Consider the following 21,686-nt stretch of genomic DNA (forward strand, 5'->3'; position numbering starts at 1 on the left):
AAATCAATGTATAAATTTAGATGCACTCAATGGACTCATTAGGTGTCGAATTCTGATCAACTTAATTCTATCTGCGGTAATTGCTGTGAGAAAGTATATATAAGTGTGATTATTCGCCTGAAATGATCGAGTTTCACAATATGTTAACAGACATTCTGCGCCAGTGATCGATTCATTCAAGATACAATATCAGCCAAGGTCAGTATACAATTATTCGATACTAACATAATATAGTAATCAAATCGATAGAAGAAACCACTATTACTTCTATTGGGATCTATTGTATATGTATGCATAAGTGCGTAAATATAAGTACAGCATTAGTGTTCTTAGATTTAAATTTACGGGTACAATTTTGTACTGCGCTGAGCTCTTTCAAAGTTGAGCTTCTTTAACTTATCCCGAAGATCATATTTAAATTAATCAGAAATTTCTCTTTCTGAATGAATTCTAGGATAAGAATGTATCGATTATCATTATGTTGTATAATTATACTTGTTTTATTTGCGAATGAAATTGAGCCTAAGTTTGCCAAACCAAAGGAAGGTAAATTTTATTAGTCCTTTTCGACTTCGTTCTAAGAAAAATTTGTGTATTGAAAAATGTAGACTTATGAATTTATTATGGTTCAAAAAGCATTGATTAGCCAGTAAAATTCTAGTATTAATATCATAAATTTCAGGATAATTGCCTTACAACCGTTGATTTGATTGTATTTATGATTAAAAAATTACCAATAGTAAATAAAAGATGACAAATCTGAAGAACTTCATATATGAATATATACTGAATATGTGTGTTAATGCAGATATACCTTGGAATCTACAACGTCGAAGCAATGCTAACAATTTAAAGTCTCGTAGCGATTCTGCTAAATTATCCAATACGGAACATAAAAAGAAAGACTTGGTTGCTGAAGAGCAATCGCATCCAATATTTGGAAAAGGTTTAGTTAATGAAGGTAGGTGGACATTGAATATTTTGTAGATGTAACTTTAAATATTAAACGTTATGATACTCATTATGGTGCTGTATTTTCCTTAATATTTATTCTGCAGATGTATTCATGTACATATCAGCGCAAACGGACAATTTTCATATAGTTGCAATAGCTTATGGCTATACCCTTTTAAGTTAAAGATTATATTTTTATATTTTGCAGCTAAGAAGACATCCAGGAACGAAGCATTGCAATATAATGGTTGGCCTCCATTTCGTCGGGAGGATGAGTCAAAGCAATATAATGGATGGCCTCCATTTCGTCGGGAGGATGAATCTAAGCAATATAATGGATGGCCTCCATTTCGGCGAAGTGATGAATTAACACAATACAACGGATGGCCTCCATTCCGTAGAAATGATGGAAAGGAGCAATACAACGGATGGCCTCCATTTCGTAGGAATGCTGGGATGATGCAATACAATGGATGGCCTCCATTTCGTCGAGATGATGAAAAAATGCAATACAACGGATGGCCTCCATTTCGTCGAGAGGATAGAGAAAAACAGTACAACGGATGGCCTCCATTTCGTCGAGATGATGAAGTTATGCAGTATAACGGATGGCCCCCATTTCGTCGGAGTGAAGCAGTTCAGTACAATGGATGGCCTCCATTTCGCCGAGACGATCAACAGAACAAGCCCTATAACGGATGGCCTCCATTTCGTCGAGAAGATCAACAAAACAAGCCATACAATGGGTGGCCTCCATTCCGTCGTGACGATCAACAGAATAAGCCTTACAACGGCTGGCCCCCATTTCGTCGAAACGATCAACAGAAAAAGCCTTATAACGGATGGCCTCCCTTTCGTAGAAATAACTAAAATTACTGTGTTGTAAAATGTCCTTTTTAAACTTGCTCCCAACCAGTAAAGATACGCTCATCGAAATTCTTCAAAATATTCGGATAAAAGTGCATCAATTGATCTTATATTTTAAGTAATTTTCTCCCTCAACGTAATACCTGTATTCATTCATAGCGAGACCTTGGAGTCAGATATGCTGCATACTTGACCCAATTTTGAAATACAGAATATGATCGAGACGTAGTACTGTATTGTACTGTACTGCGCGTTTTTCTTGAATGATTCCTAAACTGTAGTCGAATATTATTTAGATGAGATATAGAAAATGTTTATTCTGAATTATATTCTCCTGATTAGAGTATGCAGATGTTCTATTAGGCTTGAGTTTATAACTGCTATAATACTACGTACCTTTATATCTTGCTATCAGTTACCTTTGCTTGTATTATGAATATTCCCTATGAATACTAAATAAAGCCGTTCCGAATTGCGCTACTGTTCGTTATTAAGGGTATAAAATTTTGAATATAAAAATTTTATCTTTACAATTTAAAAGTACGGTACGCGTATAGTCATATGACTACTTTAGTGCTATACGGATAAATGAGAGATCTCAATTTTCATCTTAGAAGGAATAAAGTAATACAATAGAATTAAGTATTAAAAGGTATTAGTTAAATATTGTATCGCTGGGATTTTTCTCTTCAATTTAGTGATGCACCAAATGCCTATTTAGACACAGTAATTGTATATATGCGTTACAGTATTAGAGATTGCCTTGAAAACGCAAGAGCAAGAACTAATAATGTCAAGCAATATCAATACTTATAACTTAATGTTAGTATAGTGCCTAGAAATTTATTCATAAAACTGAGGATGCCACGAGGTGTTACCTTCCATATACAGTATATGATATAGCTGCCAACAATGCATATCTCACCAAGGACTCCTCAATCGCCCCAGCTTCACAAAAAGTTAACTTCAACTTTTTTTGTGAAGCTGGGTTGGTCGACGAGTCTGTCATTCTCACATTACACATACTGTACTTATTTTCACCTTTTAATAGACATAGCTATCAACACTTCACAACACTCCCCTAACTAATTTCAACAACTGTTAGAATGCTGCACATGTACAATGTACATACGCGTATATATGTACTGTTATAATTATAGCTTTTAAGAAGAAAAAATTGAATAAGTTATTTTATCATGTATGAAATACCGCCATATTGTCAGGGACTACTCAACTAAGATTTCCCCCTCGAAGCCGTCACTAAAAACTGGACGGCTTTTTTGCGGGGAAATCTTAGCTTAGTAGTCTCTGTTGTTATATATTATTACATTGAGATATAATAAAACATTAAGTTCAAAAATATTTAGCTAAGACTCTTATTTTGATCTTGATAGTAATATGAAATAATATTATTATAATCGACGCGATTAGCGCCAAAGTAGCAGGTCAGCCTATAAAATTGGTATCCATAGTTCATATTTGCTTAGACAGGTTTCAAAGTACATTACAGTACATCGTATACACTATAGTCGTTTTAGCAGTACTTGCGGATACGTACTTACAGTATGTCACAATTTAGTCTGCCGCAAAGCTACAAGAAACCTAGCAATATTTACGCTATACAGCAGGGCAGGGGTGACAATTTTTATGCAACAGAGGTACAGTTTTGATTGAGTAGTCCCTAATAGTACTGTCACATGGACTTCTAGAAACATCGAGGGATGCTCAAGGTACAGTATCTAGAAGTCCATATGCAGTGTAAACATTCAGATTTTAAGTTGAACATCAAGTTACTGGAGGCACGTTTGCTACACAAATATAGTACTGTACGGTACGTACTTTACAGTGTACAGTACAGTTTGCGGATGTACTGTACTGTACAGTAGTACACTGTAGCATTGCATAAAAAAATTTTTTCGGCGTGCACATTTACCCGAGTTGTTGTTTTAGAAAATTAAAAATTTTTTTTTGCCTCTGGTAGTCCAGTGATCAGTGGAGTACTGTACTGTACAGTACCGTACCGAACAGTACAGTACTGTACATGGGGGTGCGAAAATAAAATCTGTTCCGAATAGTACTGTACTGTACATACTGTACTGTACAATGTACAGTACAGTATAATAATTAATTATATAATACTATATAATATGATATACGGTATACTGTATAATAATATAATATATACTGTATATATAATAGACTCAATCTATCTTTTAGTCAGAACATCCTAGTTATTAGTGCGGCCTCCTCTTTCAGTTGCCAGTAGAGTACCCATTGGTAAGTAAAAAAAATGTATTTTCTTTTTTCCTGTCATTTTTAATGTACAGTACTATGTTGTGTTCAGGAGGTTTTGTTTTACTGTCAAACTTGCAATTCTTACTGTAAGAGCTGTTTGTGAAATTATCGCTATTTACCATGCAGTTCTGCGATTGAACATGTAATGGCGTACTTATTTGATCATGTATTAACAGATACAGCAGAATAGACAAGAGCTTAATATCTGTATCTACTGTACAGAGTATACTGTAAATGATTGTATGTATTTCACGATGAGTCATAAAACGGCTACAATTTACGTTTTCACGCTTTAGTTCAACGCGTTTTGTAATCTTAAAAAATTAATTTGTATAATCAGATGTACATAAGTACGGTACATTATCCGCTAATATGGTAATGAACGAAAAAATTACAGAGTACCACGTTAAATAGAAATGTTCTGCTACTGCTAGAAAATGAAAATAATCATGGTGCCCTAGCATGCCGTAAATGTAGAGTTTGCGATGAAAATTTGGATCAATTCTGTTTCATATTTTAATATAGAAAAAATTAGTGTAAACGGTATGTAGGTCATTACCGTGCCTATACCTAGTTTCAGACAACAGACGTTCAGCACGGCGGATGATTTATTGTGCATATCTAATAAGCTGTTATAAAAGGGCGGAACTTCACGGTCATCGCACTAAGCAGCACTTTAAAAAGTTATAGCTTGAGTTGGCACTTTTTACATTCTCGTACGAAATCTAAGAAAATAGGAACTTATGATAACTCAATTCGGTCCTTTTCCTTAAACGGGTGAACGATTACTCTAAAAATGAGACAATATCGTATTAAGTGTACAGTACTCATTTATTTTTGTAAGGAACTTCGAAATTATGTCAGTGGCGTGAAACATCATTACAAAACTATAACTATTGGTAAAAGTAGTCCAAAAAGCAGGAAATGAATCATTGCTCTGATCGGAATACAGCTTAAGTGTACGGAAACACTACTGTACGGATATTGAATTTACGGCCTAAAATACTCTCAAATACACGTATAACAAGCATTGACGGGAAGATATAACAACTATTTAATATTCGAGTAGAAATGCCTTTTTTATTTTTTTCCTTTGTATACAGTATACGTGTATGTTACATTATACTGTACAAGCAAGCATAGCAATATACTGTACAGTACAATACAGTACAGTATATGTACTGTACATACTGTATGTGTACAGTACAGTACTGTACAGTACTGTATATCTTTCAATATTTACCACAACACTGCAGTTCCTCTGTTATATTGTACAGTCATTGCACCATTACACTAATTACTACATCGTACTGAATAACCCTATACTGTACTGTACTGTACTGCATTGTACAGTGTACAGTCGACAATGTACCGTTAAAAATCTTAACTTGACCGAGATGAGAACCGCACACCTCTGTAGCGTCTGTCTGAAGTTTTACAGTAAACATCTTCGTCAGTACGGTACTGTACGTACAATACACTACAGTATCTAGTACTATACTGTACAGTACTGTACTGTACTGTATTATTACAATGAATTTATTTATTATAACACTGTACGTACAGATTCTGTAAAGCGTTAATTAAGAATAAAGCATGAAGAATACTAAAGCCGGGCGGATTACAAAAGAAAACTTACTAATAAAACGTTGTGCGGTAGACTGTACAATATATATTTACTAGTATCACGGGAGGTGTTAACGTTAATAGCAATTACATCTAGTATTTTTACGTGATAAAATTTATTCGCGGTAGGTAACTATTTTCTAATTTTATACTATTTACTACAATAAATTAGCAATTGCAATAATGCGCAAGCAATTAAGATTGAAGAGCTTATTTGTTTCCTAAACGTACTTATGGTTATTCTTTTACAGATTTGCTTCCGAATAGTACTTTCATTCTAAACCATTTCAGCATCTATTGAATCAAGATGATTAATAGACGCAAAGGAAATGCAAGTCATAACGCCAAAGCTGCATTGTAAGTTTAGTCGCTAATAATTCTATAACCTATAAGGCTGTTGGTAGCTATCAATTTCTATTGGCGTAGTCTTCGTTTAAGATCTCTGTTAATGTGCTACCATTTTATTTGAATGTAATTTTGTAATGTGCAAAGAAAATAGTACATCATTCGCTATACAATAACAGTCCTGCTTATACATTTACATTAGTAGGATGATGTAGATATAGTATCGTAAATTTAGATCGATATTATTGTTGTTATAAATATAGCAGCATATCTGCTAATATCTGTATAAGCAGTTGTGAATAAATCATGTCAATTACATTACATAGTATCCAATTTCGTTCTTGATAGAGCAACAGATACCATCTTTTCGATGTCTCTTATTAATATCGGAAGTTTTGAAATAGTAAATAATTCGAATCAGATCAAGCTTTTTACTGATAGAGATATAGATAATTGTTAACTTTACAATAAATTTAGCGATTTCTTATGAAGAGGAATGTTACTGTAACATTTGTAATCAAATGATACTTTTCTTATAGCAAACAACAAGTTAGAAGAGAAAAGTCGCGAGATGCCGCCAGATCGAGGCGAGAAAAGGAATCAAATGAAATCACGGCTTTAGCGCAGAGTCTCCCTTTGCCTTTTGCTACTGTTTCAAAACTGGATAAGAGTTCGGTAATTCGTTTGGCTACAGGCTATATGTTATGCAGAGAGTTGGCCAAATTTGGTTTAAGTATGTTCTATTAGAGGATCTAATTCAATGGTTTACCACGTATATGTCGATTTACCTATAGTAATGTCATGTTGCTACCTGATGTTGATATCGATTACAAAATGATTGCATTTAAAAGCATTATTGTATTGCTATGTAGGCAAAGCAGACTTACCGCATGGCTTAAAAAACGCATATGATGGGGTTGCTTTAGAAGTAAGAGCACTTGCTGTATTATCCTATAACTTTTACCTAAGTCCATTCATACTGAATGATTGTTCACTTTTCGATGTTGCAGGCTCTTAATGGTTTCGTCTTTGTTGTAACGCCGGGTGGAAAGATTATCTACATTTCAGACAATGTTGTCTCTTATTTAGGATTATCTGCGGTTAGCTAAATAATTTACTACTATATTTTTTATATGGCTATCGATTATAATTACCGAATACTTTATGAACCTAAACTAATGTAACTATCCTTTTAACCTCAATAATTGTGTTAATAGGTTGATCTTTGTGGTCTTAGTATCTATGATTATCTACACACTGCGGATGCTCAAGAATTTAGCAACAACATTCGTAGTGGTTGTACTGATCTTAGGAGTACATACTGTAAGGATGTAATGAAGAAAGGTAATATGGATTTATTTTATACTCGAATACTGAATATTCACACTACAATCACGCAGGGTAATGATAATAAAATTAATTTTTGCACCTCTGCGAGTAGGAAAATGGCATGAGATCTTTATGCGAATGAAGTCAGCGTTTTATAAGAATCAGTCAGTTACTCCGAAATCTCCTGATTATAAGGTAGGGTTTGTTGGAGCTATTTCAGCTATAATAACTGGTTTCTTAACTAGATCTATTAATTTACAGAACTTCTGAAGCTTTTTGACTATTTGCATATACCTGTGTAGATAAATTTGCTAGATGTTATCTTTGGAAGTTCTATTTCCGTTAAAGTCCGTATTTTTGTAGACTCTTAGGTGCACTGGGCGATGCTGTGTACAACTACGTTCATCATCTGATAAAATTTGTAATGACTTAAGAGCAACTGATAATATATCAGCTTGCTTTGTATGCTTTGCGGAGCCTTTGCCTAGCTCTATTGCAATGGACGTGCCACCTCAGCAGAAATACTTCAAAACAACATTTACACTTGACTTAAAATTTAACCATTGCGATAACAGGTTCTTCAATGTTAAGAGATTTCTATATTGTGCTGTAGGCGCATTTATTAGATTATTTATTTTCTTACTATTGCTATTAGAATAACTGACTGGACAGGATATGATCCCGTGGACCTATACGGAATGTCTTTATATCAGCTCTGCGATAGGGGTGATGATCATAGGGCTAAGGAGTTCCATAAAAATTGTAAGTTTTTGGCTTTGAATTTAAAATTTTAAGAAGAAACTGGACAGGATTAAAACTTAGTAATTAATATTTATACTAGTGATATTGAAGGGACAGTGTGTTCTTACAAACCTGAAAATTTTGGCTAAGTATGGCGGGTGGATCATGATTTACATGAACGCTTCGGTTGTCTGTGATAATGGAGCGCCATCGCCTCAACGTATTGAAGCCGTTAGCTGTGTTATAGGGTTAGAAGGAAATCTTCATCTGTTGCTTTCTATGATCAACTATATTTATAAACTTTAATTTACTTGAGCAGGACATCAAGTGGAAAGGATATCACGTCATTGGAGCAACGTTGCGAAAGTCTTAATAACTGTAGAATGTATGCAAGTGAAACTCAAATGTGCTTTGGAAAAGATGAAAATACAGTAACTCTTAACGCAAATTCAGAAATTTCTTGTGACGTAAGTGATCGTATCAGAATCCCGTATGAAGGGGCGGACGTTAAATCTGCTTCGGAAATGGAAGAATCCGACGTGGAATGGTTAGCTGATGTACTTGACTACGATACTTTCTCATCAAATCCAATGCTATGCGATTATAACGCGCAGTCTGAGTTCTGTAAAGACAAGACTGGCAATCATATTGAGGCAGAACAAGTGGCGGTTCCAATTAATGAGAAAGAGGATTATGATGATCTTGCACCATTCGTACCTCCTCCAAGCTTCGATAATCGGTTGTATGATAACTTTGTGAGCATTTGCAATGATATACGTACTGAACAGGAATTCATGCCAGATTGCACTTTCCTGCCAGCAAATGAAATTTCTAATGAAGATCTAGTTAAAAGTAATTATGACATCATTACTGATAAACGTTACCTGTTGGTTCCATAGTTTCAAAGTGCCACATTGCATAACATAAGTGCATGATACATTAATGGTGCTACACCTATCGGTAGCTTGTAATTTCGAAATGGCTTCTGTAATAATTAATTTTACCCATCTTTCTTTATTGTACACAGTGTGAAGTGTACGTTTGACATTTTATGTAGTTAGGCCGAACGTTTTCCATCCCAAAGAATAAATTCTTACTAATTAACTACTTTATCACCTCCTTGTCATGATAGATCTTTAAAGATATATTAATAGTAATACGTCGTATATGGTATTAGCAGATCTCTATTTATTGTTAATATATTAACAGTCAATAAAATGTCTAACCTATATGGAGAATGTGTTCGTTATCATTCTATAAGACTTTATCAGTATTCATAAAATATGAGCAAACTCTAATATCTTTGCAATACTGGGCATACGCAAAATTTCATTCAATTGCTGATGCCAGATAGCCCTCTATAACCCCGTGATGCTATAGTTCAATAGCTTAAAATTCAGGGTTTCTATAACAACTCATTGATACGAAGGATTGGTGAAGTATTGTGAAAAAATTGATATGGTATTGCTGTATGTTCCTAATGATAATCGTATTCACTTTACAAAGTTTGGAATACGATTTAGAATTAATTATATATAATTATGGATTTGAGAAACGATAAATTGATATATCAATATTGATATATTACAGTTGAACATCACTGTCACCTCATTTAGTGTTTGAAACTTATTATTATTTTAAAACAATGACCTTATCGATTTGCGGTAGATCAATTATATTTCTATATTGCATCAGCTCATAAATTGGAAAGCCGGCACACGTGATAGTTTATAATGTTTCACAATAACCTTTACATTTTGCACGTGTAGGTCATTATTCTGCGACGTATTTGCCTGCGTGTGCTACTGTACGGTAATGCAAGCAAGAACCTGTATTAAAATATTAGCTACCTCAATTAGATTATAGCACTGCAAGTGTACTGTAAATTGCCGGTATACGGACACACAAAACAAGGCTACATCTACAGGTTTGGTGCTGACCGTTGCGTTAATGGATCGAAAGTAAAGAATTCTTTTCATATACGTTAAATTAATATTTGCATATGGATTTGCACAATCTTTAATCATGGTGTATCATTACTATAAATAACGATATGCAAATCAATTTTACACTAATTAATACTCTTTTCCTTAGTAACTATTTTGTAGAATACGGTTAAAAACGCTATTTTAGCTAATAAAATTGCATACAATTGAACTTCGTGAATGCCGGATTTTATTAATAGTTGATAGTCTTTGATAGTAGAAGCACCTGGATTAGTTCATTCTCAATGCAAATAAATGTTTATAGTGTATCTGATATGCGTATCCTAATATCGATATATTGATTCCTGAACATAGATTTTTAATAATTGAATAAGTTAAAGCAAATTAAATGATTTTATGCATCATATGATAATAATTTTTAGAATAGGCAACAATACACAGAAAGATTGTACATACGCGTATGAGTGCAATTCTTGCATTTTTAATATTTATTTCATTAATACCTTGCATAGCTATAGGTACGCATGAGGGATTATACATATACTAATGCACCTGACTATATTCACTACGTGGTACATGTAACAAGCTATCGCTATTCGCTAAGACTTGTTTAGTATTACTGTACTACTGTGTTGTATTGGTAGGTATTGGTATTCATTTGAAATTAAAATGATCATATAGATGATATAAACTTTCTCGGATAATTATAATCAACAGAAAGGAATTTGGAGAGCGCATCTGATGACGTGATTCTTAGTACATGAAAAATGGATTTACGGGTGCAGAACCTAAAATAGGTGATAGATAATAGTTACAATAAAATATAACACCTATTTTTCAATTGTAAATACTGAATATAACGTAGGCTTAATAGAATAAGAGTGCGACATTAAGTAATATCGTTATGAATGGGATTAATATTACTCTAATCTATTCTTAAATGCAACGGTATTATTTTCATCATGATACAAAAAACAAGGTATTAAATGTAAAACAATTGGGTAACTAAATTAAAATTATTATTGCTAAGAATCTCTACCATCACAGGTGCAGTTGTTACCATCGTTGTTAGTAGTACCACTATTTTCATGCATGAATTCTGCATTAAATTGAATTAAATGTTATATGTGCATAGTAGTGAGTGAGAATATCTACCATCTCTGCTGTATTCAATGTGCATATGTTAGCATGCTGGTTAATGCAACACTAATTCATGCAAAGATTAGTATGAATTAACTTACTGCCTCATTAAGCAGCCAGTCTTATTAATCCTTGATCATTTAAATTTAAATGAGTGCAAATTATTAAGATAGTGTCTAAAACTCGTATCTGCCAGACCTTTTAATTTTATTGATACTAGATCGCTACTATACCTGCTCTTGGAATTGAATAATATGACGGAGTTTCTATAAAGATTAATTGTTGGGATGATTAGTAAGTAGCCATATGAGATCTTGCTATGATTATAACAAAACATAGTTATATACATAAATCATATCGATAATTATAACGCTGTATATCAGTAATATTAGCAATAATACCATGTAATTACGTATAGTATTTTGAATATTTTAAGCAATAGAATGAATAATGCAATCCTACTCCCAATAAAATTTTACCGCGGCAACTCGAAAATTCTCTTTTATTGAAGTACATTTGCTTACCTTCTGCATTGTTACGGAAAAATTGAGCATCTAGGTTGTTTGATATATAATAGAAATCATTAAAACTCTTGCTTAATATTATTATAATCAAATATTGGTATCTAATAACATGCAAAATCAGTAGTAAAATACCATTAACAAGACGTAAAGTTACTAGTTACTTTCTTTTAAACAAAGTTATGGATAATTTTATATCATTATTCAGTGTTACTTATTTGCCGGCGATGTTTTATGACTATTAAAGTCGTTAAATAAATTAGTTGTTATTATGCAATTAATTTTTTAAGACTGCTTTATTAATTATCTCTTTGAATTTTCTATTTTCTTATACTGAAAGTGTTAGTCTACATCTGATATATAGAATTGTTCATTAATTTGCAATGACTTTACCAAAGTAGATTCTTACTAGAGCAATATCACTGTAATAATTTCTGAAGTCAATTGAAAGACATGATGTGAAATTGTTTAAGTAAATTAATAAATGAATTGACAACTGTTTCATTATAATTGGGGTAGTATTTACGTCAAGATGAAACAATTTTCACGGTGAGGTTTACAGTATAATTATCGGTAGCTAGCAACACATAATTTATAGCTATTAGGAGATTATACGTGATTGTGCTATTCAAATAATATGCTAAAGCACAGTATTGTTAATAAAGTGTTTATAATTATACTTCTTAATAGTAATTTTATTTTCTGACTTTTACATTATATAGTATGAAAATTTTTTTTATTGTAAATAATGACTGTCTTAGAAGAGGTCTTAGAAATTTAAACTGACCATCTTTCTTGTTCCCGAAGAATTGATCATCTAATTTAAGGAAAGAAACAAAACAAAGTTGAAAGTTATCATCGTAATAATCAGCTAAATAACAGCAACATTGTACCCTACTGACGTGAACAGACAAAAGTTGCAAATAATAAAGCTGTCATGAAATAATTCTTTTATGCTAATAATAGTGACAAGTTTATTAATTGCACATACCTTCCTTCTTGTGTCCAAAGAACTGATCATCTAAAATAAGGAAATAATTTTTAATAAAATAATTAGGGTAGTAATAAGAAAAATTGTAGCTTACTGACAAAGTAGATAAAGGAAGGTAACTGATAGCAATGTAGAATAATAGTTTTCTTTACAGAGATAAGATATTTATAATAGAGCTGTTAAAAGTACAAGGGGAAAGACAACGATAACACTTTCAGTTTCTCAACATTTCTTCAATTTATAATATAGCTTGGAGATTCTAAGTTTAACAAAAATTATAATACATAGTATTGCAGTCTTTTCGGGTGACTTTATTCTAGAAGTATTATTTAAATACCGTAATTGCGCAGTCGAATTAAAAATACCTATGCTGGGTCATTCAAGTTCAAGTACATTACGTTGTGGCATAAGTTATGACTATGCTAGCACAATCATAGCTCTAAAATCATTATTCATTTTAAGATATAACACGAAAATATTTATGATGTTATATAAGCTCTATTTAGACTGCAATGATCTTGGCTGAAATATATACATAAATTTAATTAAATACCTTTTTTGGAGCCAAAAAATTGACCGTCTGAATGTAAAGAGAATAAAATGTCACATATTTCATATATTATCAATAAAATTTATTTGGAATAAAGAATTATTTGCATATCATAGCGATAAAATTTATTAATAGAAGTTCTTAGTTCATTATAAGATTGCATTCAATTACCGTCTCTACTCCCAAAGAATTGAGCATCTAAGATAAAGAAATTAAGGATTTCGGATATTAATTATCGTGAAAATATTTATTCAAATGCAGGAAGCTGGTATATACTACGCATGATAATATAACGACATTGCATAACTACATGTATGTACTCTATTTGAATAGAGTTTTAAATCGATGGACTTGTTAAAGTAGTAACTAAGTACATAAAATCTACGAACAAAAAGATGGGTATAGAATGATATAAAATATGACGTAGATAGATGTGAACTACAGGACGATATGTTACTGTTGCGATCGTGAGAGTTGTACACATTGCAAGTAATGACCTGAGCAATTGTACACATGCAAAGTATAAACAACTGAAATATTATGAACTGGGATAGGGATTGGTGGTCTAATTTTCTTATAGTAGAAATTTGAACTAAAGCTATAGAATTTAATGGTTTAAGGAGTTATCAAGTTACAAATGATAACTAATCAGTGATTGTATTAATTGAGAAATTATTTGTCATGATACTGACTTAGAAGATGAAAAGCTTAGTTTCGTAACATCAAACATATGTTAGAACTAATCAGAGCAGTAATATAAGTTTAATATCTGAATCGTACGATCAGTTCTTACCACGTTTGCCGGGGTTAAAAAACTGTCCATCTAGGTTATAAAAGGGTAAGAAATATTGTGAGGTTAACCATATATAAGCAAAATTTTGATATATTTAATTTTAACTTGGTAACTTTTCCAACCTCTTCTGCTTCCAAAAAACTGTGCATCTGATTTATCGAAATTGTAATTGAATGTTGGGTTAGAAAGGGATTAAATAATTGATTTAATCAGTTTTCATAATCGATCCTGACCTCCTCTACTGCCAAAGAATTGTTCGTCTGCTTTTTAAAAGGTAAAACTAATTGTTAGACTAGAAGGGATCAAACATTTGATATCAACTCATATAATCTAAGTGAATTTAATGAACTCTGCAACTATAATCGTTTCCTACCTTTTCCGCTTCTCTGACCAAAAAATTGGGTATCTGAATCGCAAGATTCCGTAAAGTAAACGATATGATCACAGAGAATCACTAAAAATGAAAAAAACCTGACAAGTCATTTCATACCTCGTCTTCGGTCAGGACTGAAAAATTGTGTGTCTAATACGAAAATTTGAGAAAGTAGGTATTCATAACATTAGTATCATAGAGTTGATAATTAAATGCTTGGTAAACGTACTATTTACCGTATCTACGGCCTGGATTGAAAAATTGGGCGTCTAATTTAAAATTGTAGAGGAAAAACGTTATGTATTGTCTTATGATTAGTCATTATGGGCAAGTTATAATTATTTTGCTATTATTGAGCTATTTCTAATGATTAAAGTATTTATTGTTATGTATTGGTTGCTTAGTGAGCTTTCCAGGGTTGAAAAACTGACCATCTAGACAGTAAAATGTAAATTACTTATCTTTTTGATAAATGAATGATAGCATCAAACGATGGAAATATTATACGCATATAATTATTTGCAAGATAAATACGTGTTTGTTTCATACCACGTTTGCCTGGGTTAAAAAATTGACCATCTAGTTTGTGGAAAACAAAGTTTGCACAATTTTAAAGATAAAATAATAGCAACAGTAGGCTGTAATATCATTATCGAATAGTATCTGTTCTTTTTCTTACCACGCTTGCCAGGATTGAAGAACTGATCATCTAAATTACATAATGTAAAGCACCATATTTATAATTTGGCAAAGGAATAATATTTGTCAAGAATAATTACATGCGCGCATGTGCTTCTTACCGCGTTTGCCTTTATCGAAAAACTGTCCTTCTAGATTATGTAAAGTAAAGTTCTTACATTATTGGCAATAGAAGTAATACGGTAGTACTTACTGTAAGGATGGAATTATCATTATCAAGGATGATAAGACATCTGTTTCTTACCGCGCTTGCCAGGATTGAAAAATTGACCATCTAGATTTTGGGAAATAAATAGTTAATATTCTTTGACAAAAGAATAATCTTGTATATGTGACGCAAAAAATTATAATTGTCAAGACTAATTTAGTCTAGTTTCATACCGCGCTTGCCAGGGTTGAAAAATTGATTATCTAGATTTTGGAAAATAAAATTATACACGTGACGAACGAATAATGATGTCTAATGATGCAATATCATAATCCGAATAATTATCTATTTTTTTACCGTATTTGCGGGAATGGAAAAACTGGTCATCTAGATTATAGAAAGTAAAATACTCAAATCATTAAAGAAGGATGAGCACCTTCCAATAATAGAAATATCAAAATCAAGGTTAAATATATTCTGTTTACTACCGCGTTTGCCAGGATTGAAGAACTGACCATCTAGATTTTAGAAAGTAAAGTCTGAATCATACTTTATGATGAAGCATTAATGGTATCGAATCGTAGAAATATCAATGTTAAGAATGGTTATATTATACATTTATTTCTTACCGCGTCTACCAGGATTGAAAAACTGATCGTCTAGATTATAGAAGTAAAGCAATTACTTTTTTAATAAAGAAATGAAAGTATTCAACGATAAATGTATTATTATTAAGAAAGCATTATGTAGCTATTTCTTACCGCGTTTACCAGGATTGAAAAACTGACCATCTAGATTGTAAAAGTAAAGCATATACTTTTTTAACGAAGGAATGAAAGTATTTAACGATAAATGTATTATTATTGAGAAAGCATTATATAACTTTTTCTTACCGCGTTTACCAGGATTGAAAAATTGACCATCTAGATAGTATAAGTAAAGCATTTACTTTTTTAACGAAGAAATGAAAGTATTTATCGATGAATGTATTATTATTAAGAAAGCATTATATAACTATTTCTTACCGCGTTTACCAGGATTGAAAAATTGACCATCTAGATAGTATAAGTAAAGCACTTACATTTTTTAACGAAAACATAAAGGTATGTGACGATAAAAATATCATTACTGAGAAACATTGTATAGTTTATTTCTTACCGCGTTTACCAGGATTGAAAAATTGACCATCTAGATTATTAAAGTAAAACGTTTACTTTTTAGCGAAGAAATGAAAGTATGTAGCGATAAATGCATTATTGAGAAAGTATTATTATATAACTATTTCTTACCGCGTTTACCAGGATTAAAAAACTGATCATCTAGATTATTAAAGTAAAGCATTTACTTTTTTAGCGAAGAAATGAAAGTATGTAACGATAAATGCATTATTGAGAAAGTATTATTATATAACTATTTCTTACCGCGTTTACCAGGATTAAAAAATTGATCATCTAGATTATTAAAGTAAAGCATTTACTTTTTTAGCGAAGAAATGAAAATATGTAACGATAAATGCATTATTAAGAAAGTATTATTATATAACTATTTCTTACCGCGTTTACCAGGATTAAAAAACTGATCATCTAGATTATTAAAGTAAAGGATTTACATTTTTGACGAAAAAATGAAAGTATGTAACAATAACATCATCATTACTGAGAAAACATTATATAACTATTTCTTACCGCGTTTACCAGGATTAAAAAACTGATCATCTAGATTATTAAAGTAAAATATTTACATTTTTGACGAAAAATTGAAAGTACGTAACTACAACAATATCATTACTGAGAAAACGTAATATAATTATTTCTTACCGCGTTTACCAGGATTGAAAAACTGATCATCTAGATTATAAGAGTAAAGCATTTACTTTTTTGACGAAAAAATGAAGTATGCAACGATAAAAATATCACTATTGAGAAAACACTGTGCAACTACTTCTTACCGCGTTTATCAGGGTTGAAAAACTGATCATCTAGATAGTATAAGTAAAGCATTTTACTTTTGACGAAAAAATGAAGGTACGTAACTATAAAAATATCACTGATGAGAAAACATTATACAACAATTTCTTACCGCGTTTACCAGGGTTGAAAAACTGATCATCTAGATCGTATAAGTAAAGCACTTACATCTTTAGCAAAGGAATAATACTATTTGGCAATATAATTATAAAACTATCGTTTCATGAATCATATGTAAGAAAATACATAATTATGTTTTAAGAATAGATAACAGCAAATTGATAATATAGTACTTTAGTGAAGTGCGTCGTTTATCCGTGCATTCAGCATTAGATTGAAAATTTAATCTCTAATTCGCAAAACTAACTTTTAAAGCTACGGCTTATGTATGACGAAAGCTTTATCTAAACACCTAAATTCGACTTAAATCTAAATGCGAAACATTCGAATTGAAATTATCTAAGTAAAGCCACTAAGATGAATTTGTTACTTTGCTCTTTTTTTTTCCAGAAAATTGAATATAGAGTAGTATACAAGAAATAGATTATATTAAGGAAATTCCGTTGCGGTAAAACATTTTTGGCTCTATAGATTTAATAACTATATTTTATGAATGATTATAAATTATGTTTAAGTTGTTTTTATTGTTTAGAAATTTGGTAGAAGTAGTCACTACTGTATTTAGTAATCTACTAAATTTATCTACAATTTATTATCGAATGTAAATAAAATTTAATTACAAAATTAGTATTGACATCATACCTTTTTTTTGTAGGTTGTCTTCTAGAGAATGGAAAATAATTCATTATTAGAGACGATTAGTACTGCATTAACTAAAGTGGTTAAGTTACTTTATAAGTGTCACTTAATATTAGCTAAAGTATGGCGCTAGTAATTATTACATAATAGTCAAATACGGCAATACTTGTGGAGATAAGACATAAAGTGTCATTATAATATGATTTACTGTAGCTATTATTGTCTTGAACAATTACAGAACAACCGCGTATAAGCTGTGATCACCAATTGATCTACGTATGGTCGTGTAAAAGAGATATGTATAGCACTGCTTCCGCAGAATTTTAAATAATAGATAATTCTAACACAATTTGTGCACTTATCCAATTAAGAACGAATACGTACTATTTTACTATCTCGAAACTCATTAATTTGAAATAGTATGGTACTTTCTTAACTTTATCGCAGATTACTAACTTTTATGGCCAGTAAATCGATCGTTACAGAAATTATTGCAATTAGGTACAATTTTTTGTACCATACTTCTAGATTGGAAGTATTAACATAGCGCAAGCAAAAGAAGCTTCAAGAGTAGAAATACAGTAACTTTGTCGGATATCGAATTGGATGCTCTGTTAGTTCGGAGTTACAAGTAAGCGCTTACCATCGCAACTATTCTTTTTCTATGAATCCAAGTATTGTAATGATAACTAATCATCTACAGATTTAGTAGAGTGAAAGAGCTATGGCATTTGGTGCCATTTATAAATTTAATTTGATGATATGCAAACTAATCAGAAAATGCGCATTCTAACAACATACATATTTACGTATTGTCCATATGTTTTATCGGATTATGAATTATGGAGGAAAGGGATGATTCACAAAGGTGAATATCGACAATACGATAGCAAACTGGATACAAAATAAATATCGATCATTTTGCTTACCGGATCTAGCAACCTTTACGGCTTTTGAGGCATCTAATTTCACGGATGAATTAGTAATAACTACTTTAACGCGCATGTTTCGAAATTCATTAAATTTAAAGTTATGCCAAAATTAAAAAATAAGCATCGTTTGTACCTTCAGCTTCCTTTTTAAAGAAAGGATTAAATTGTCTCTTGTTAGTTTCTGCTTTACTATCTGATTCGTCTACGTTTTAAATTTTCGTTCAAAATGCAATTTTATAAGTCGTTATGTTGATTTTAAGTTATTGTTATATCGAAAGAAATATGTGCAATTTAGTTTAAAAAATGGTAACAAATAGAGATATTACCTTTAGCTGCGATGATAAGAGGCAAGGCCACGGAGGCGACAAGCAATATGAAAAGGGTTTTCATGTTTGGTCAAGTTTAATGTAGCGGGCAACTGTAGGGTTATTCGTTGATAGTTATTATAATTTAATTTGGCCAAAAAAATAATTATCTTTGCAATTTATTTTATGATGAAGCATAATATTATTAAGAGAGTAAAATTATATGACAAATATGTAAGTAGATGTTTCATAAGATGAAATTACCCTTTATAGAGAACGCTTCCAATGGGTGAAAATCAGAAGTGCTTAAAATGAAGGCTACTATGCCCTTATATATGTGCTTGTATGTTTGGAATTGGATACCTAATTACGTAAGATGCAAATATGTAAAATACTAATATACCTTAAAATAACAGACTTTACTGTTATTGAATCAGAAAGAAATGTTTACATTACTTAAATTGCATATACCAGAACTTAAATATGTTTATTGTCTCAGATCATCCTAGCACGATGATGTATTAGTCATTTCCTTGATAATATCAACACTTAAGTTTGGAGACCGATTTCTAATCAGCAATCATACGATTTACTAGTTACAATCGCTGATGCTACAATTAGTCGCTTATATGCCGTTAAGTGTGCCGTATGTACCAAATAGAATAGGTGGACTATTATAGTGGCTTACGGTGTTTTCGTAATCTAAGCGTCACTTAATTATCGCATTTTCGGGTAATTCATTGTGATGAATGCCATATTAACAATAGGTTACGCAATGCCATACTGTCTATTGAGCATTCTAATTCTAGATTGATTTAATTATCTTGTGTCATTTATTATAGTAACTATTATTATAGAATATAGCCTCTACCTTTTGGTAATTATCAAAAAGTCAAATGCTAATAGGACTATTTAGCGTGGTAAAGAATAATAGAGCTTCTATCAAAGGGATTTATTTTGCTTTGCTAGCTCTAGCAAAGTAGGGCAGAAAATAGGTTACCGGAGGCAAATTTTACTAATTTTTAAGCCTCGATTATAGGCTAGTTAACGGATTTATGACAGTATATAGAACTTAGAATTAAAAATTCCTGTGATATTTGTAACTAGAAATTATCGACTTCTTTACTTATACCCATATTTCATCTTTCTATTTTAAATTAATGCGCCTGCTATAGTAATGCGCATGTAGATTAGTATCAATTTGAAATATAAACTATTATTGCAAAATGTAATATATAAGGTGCGATATAATGGATAATCGTCAGATATTTATAGAAAATAGTGGTATTAAAAAAGAAATAAAAGAAATATCAAATAAAGAATAAATAATAAAGAATAAAGAAATAAAGAAACATCTTTCAAATAAGGTGCATTTAATAGATCAATTAATTGCGTCAGTGATCGTGAGGTTTGAAGATTAATACAATACATACATATATGGAATAATAACCGTCATCTTATCTGATAATAAATCTGGCTTAGTAAATTATGATTGTTACAATACTTTAATGAGATTTATGGCAACAGAGTAAAATACTTCGTGGTACTTCTTCATACCCTTCTTGAGATGCTATATCCGATAGGCATAGTATACTATATCTACGTATGATATAAGAAAGCGTAGCTCTGGAAACGGTAATTTTTTTCTGAGATAAGGGCTTTTCTAATCATGTATTGTCGATAAATTTCATTTCGTAATGCCTCTATACAGTACGGAGGCTATGATAGATTAGATTAATAAATTTAATGATTTGTAAATCAGTGTGTAGCTATTACGTAATGAAAGATTTGTTTGCATATCATGACATTATTCAAGCATTTAGCAAACTCTTGTGTAAATATCCGAGAATCATCTTGTTTATTCTGCACTAAACGAATTTTAACAGCTAAATTACGTAATTCCTTGGGTTGATTACTGTAACTGAGATTTGAAGTCAAAGCTTGTTATTACTCATTGTCTTCTTATAGAGCCAGATGTTAGGAATTAATATCAGACTTTATGTTTCGAAGCTGTGAATGTACTATACTGTAAAGGATTCATGGCACTATTTTTTACCGGTGAATAACGGTATAATACTCATATACCTAAATACGTTTATATTTCATCAAGGAAAATAATAACTTTGGTGTTTCGAAATTAGTAGTCATTAACATTAAAGATTTGATGCGTATCAAATTTAATGCTTCCAGAGATTTGATACTCACGATAACATGCAATTAGAGCAGCCACTGATAGTTCCCTTAGCGTAAGTATTTGGATCGGTAGCTAAAGTATCATAATTTAGTAAAACCTTATCTGTTGGGATCAATCAACGATAGAGTGAAAGAATGATCGAAAATAGTTGAAAATCCGTCAAGTAATATTTTTGATGGCTATGTACAATCATTTCCCATATTTATGTTGT

The 21,686-nt window shown here is 31.5% G+C and overlaps 3 protein-coding genes across 3 annotated transcripts; 2 read left to right on the forward strand and 1 right to left on the reverse strand.

The window, feature by feature from the left end:
- Positions 1-461: 461 nt before the first annotated feature.
- Positions 462-1,824, forward strand: TRIADDRAFT_56359 (uncharacterized protein; the record flags this gene model as incomplete). Its single annotated transcript, XM_002112355.1, has 3 exons — positions 462-546; positions 809-961; positions 1,163-1,824. The coding sequence occupies 3 exons, from the start codon at positions 462-464 to the stop codon at positions 1,822-1,824; spliced, it is 900 nt and encodes a 299-aa protein (XP_002112391.1).
- Positions 1,825-6,049: 4,225 nt separating this feature from the next.
- On the forward strand, positions 6,050-9,056 carry TRIADDRAFT_56360 (uncharacterized protein; the record flags this gene model as incomplete). Its single annotated transcript, XM_002112356.1, has 9 exons — positions 6,050-6,099; positions 6,627-6,820; positions 6,960-7,015; positions 7,098-7,187; positions 7,305-7,431; positions 7,529-7,616; positions 8,072-8,178; positions 8,258-8,405; positions 8,477-9,056. The coding sequence occupies 9 exons, from the start codon at positions 6,050-6,052 to the stop codon at positions 9,054-9,056; spliced, it is 1,440 nt and encodes a 479-aa protein (XP_002112392.1).
- Positions 9,057-10,708: 1,652 nt separating this feature from the next.
- On the reverse strand, positions 10,709-19,366 carry TRIADDRAFT_63942 (expressed hypothetical protein; the record flags this gene model as incomplete). Its single annotated transcript, XM_002112788.1, has 34 exons — positions 10,709-10,891; positions 11,143-11,202; positions 11,477-11,509; positions 11,768-11,797; positions 12,552-12,581; positions 12,756-12,785; positions 13,309-13,335; positions 13,477-13,503; positions 14,099-14,128; positions 14,221-14,247; positions 14,332-14,358; positions 14,472-14,504; positions 14,589-14,621; positions 14,708-14,740; positions 15,021-15,050; positions 15,151-15,180; positions 15,272-15,301; positions 15,415-15,444; positions 15,676-15,705; positions 15,948-15,977; positions 16,080-16,241; positions 16,344-16,373; positions 16,477-16,506; positions 16,608-16,637; positions 16,740-16,769; positions 16,872-16,901; positions 17,004-17,033; positions 17,136-17,165; positions 17,267-17,296; positions 17,398-17,427; positions 18,048-18,068; positions 18,974-19,036; positions 19,110-19,178; positions 19,303-19,366. The coding sequence occupies 34 exons, from the start codon at positions 19,364-19,366 to the stop codon at positions 10,857-10,859; spliced, it is 1,284 nt and encodes a 427-aa protein (XP_002112824.1). The 3' UTR covers positions 10,709-10,856.
- Between the last annotated feature and the right edge of the window lie 2,320 nt (positions 19,367-21,686).

This window comes from Trichoplax adhaerens, genomic scaffold, assembly GCF_000150275.1.
Source record: "Trichoplax adhaerens TRIADscaffold_5 genomic scaffold, whole genome shotgun sequence".
NCBI classification, from domain to species: domain Eukaryota; kingdom Metazoa; phylum Placozoa; class Uniplacotomia; order Trichoplacea; family Trichoplacidae; genus Trichoplax; species Trichoplax adhaerens.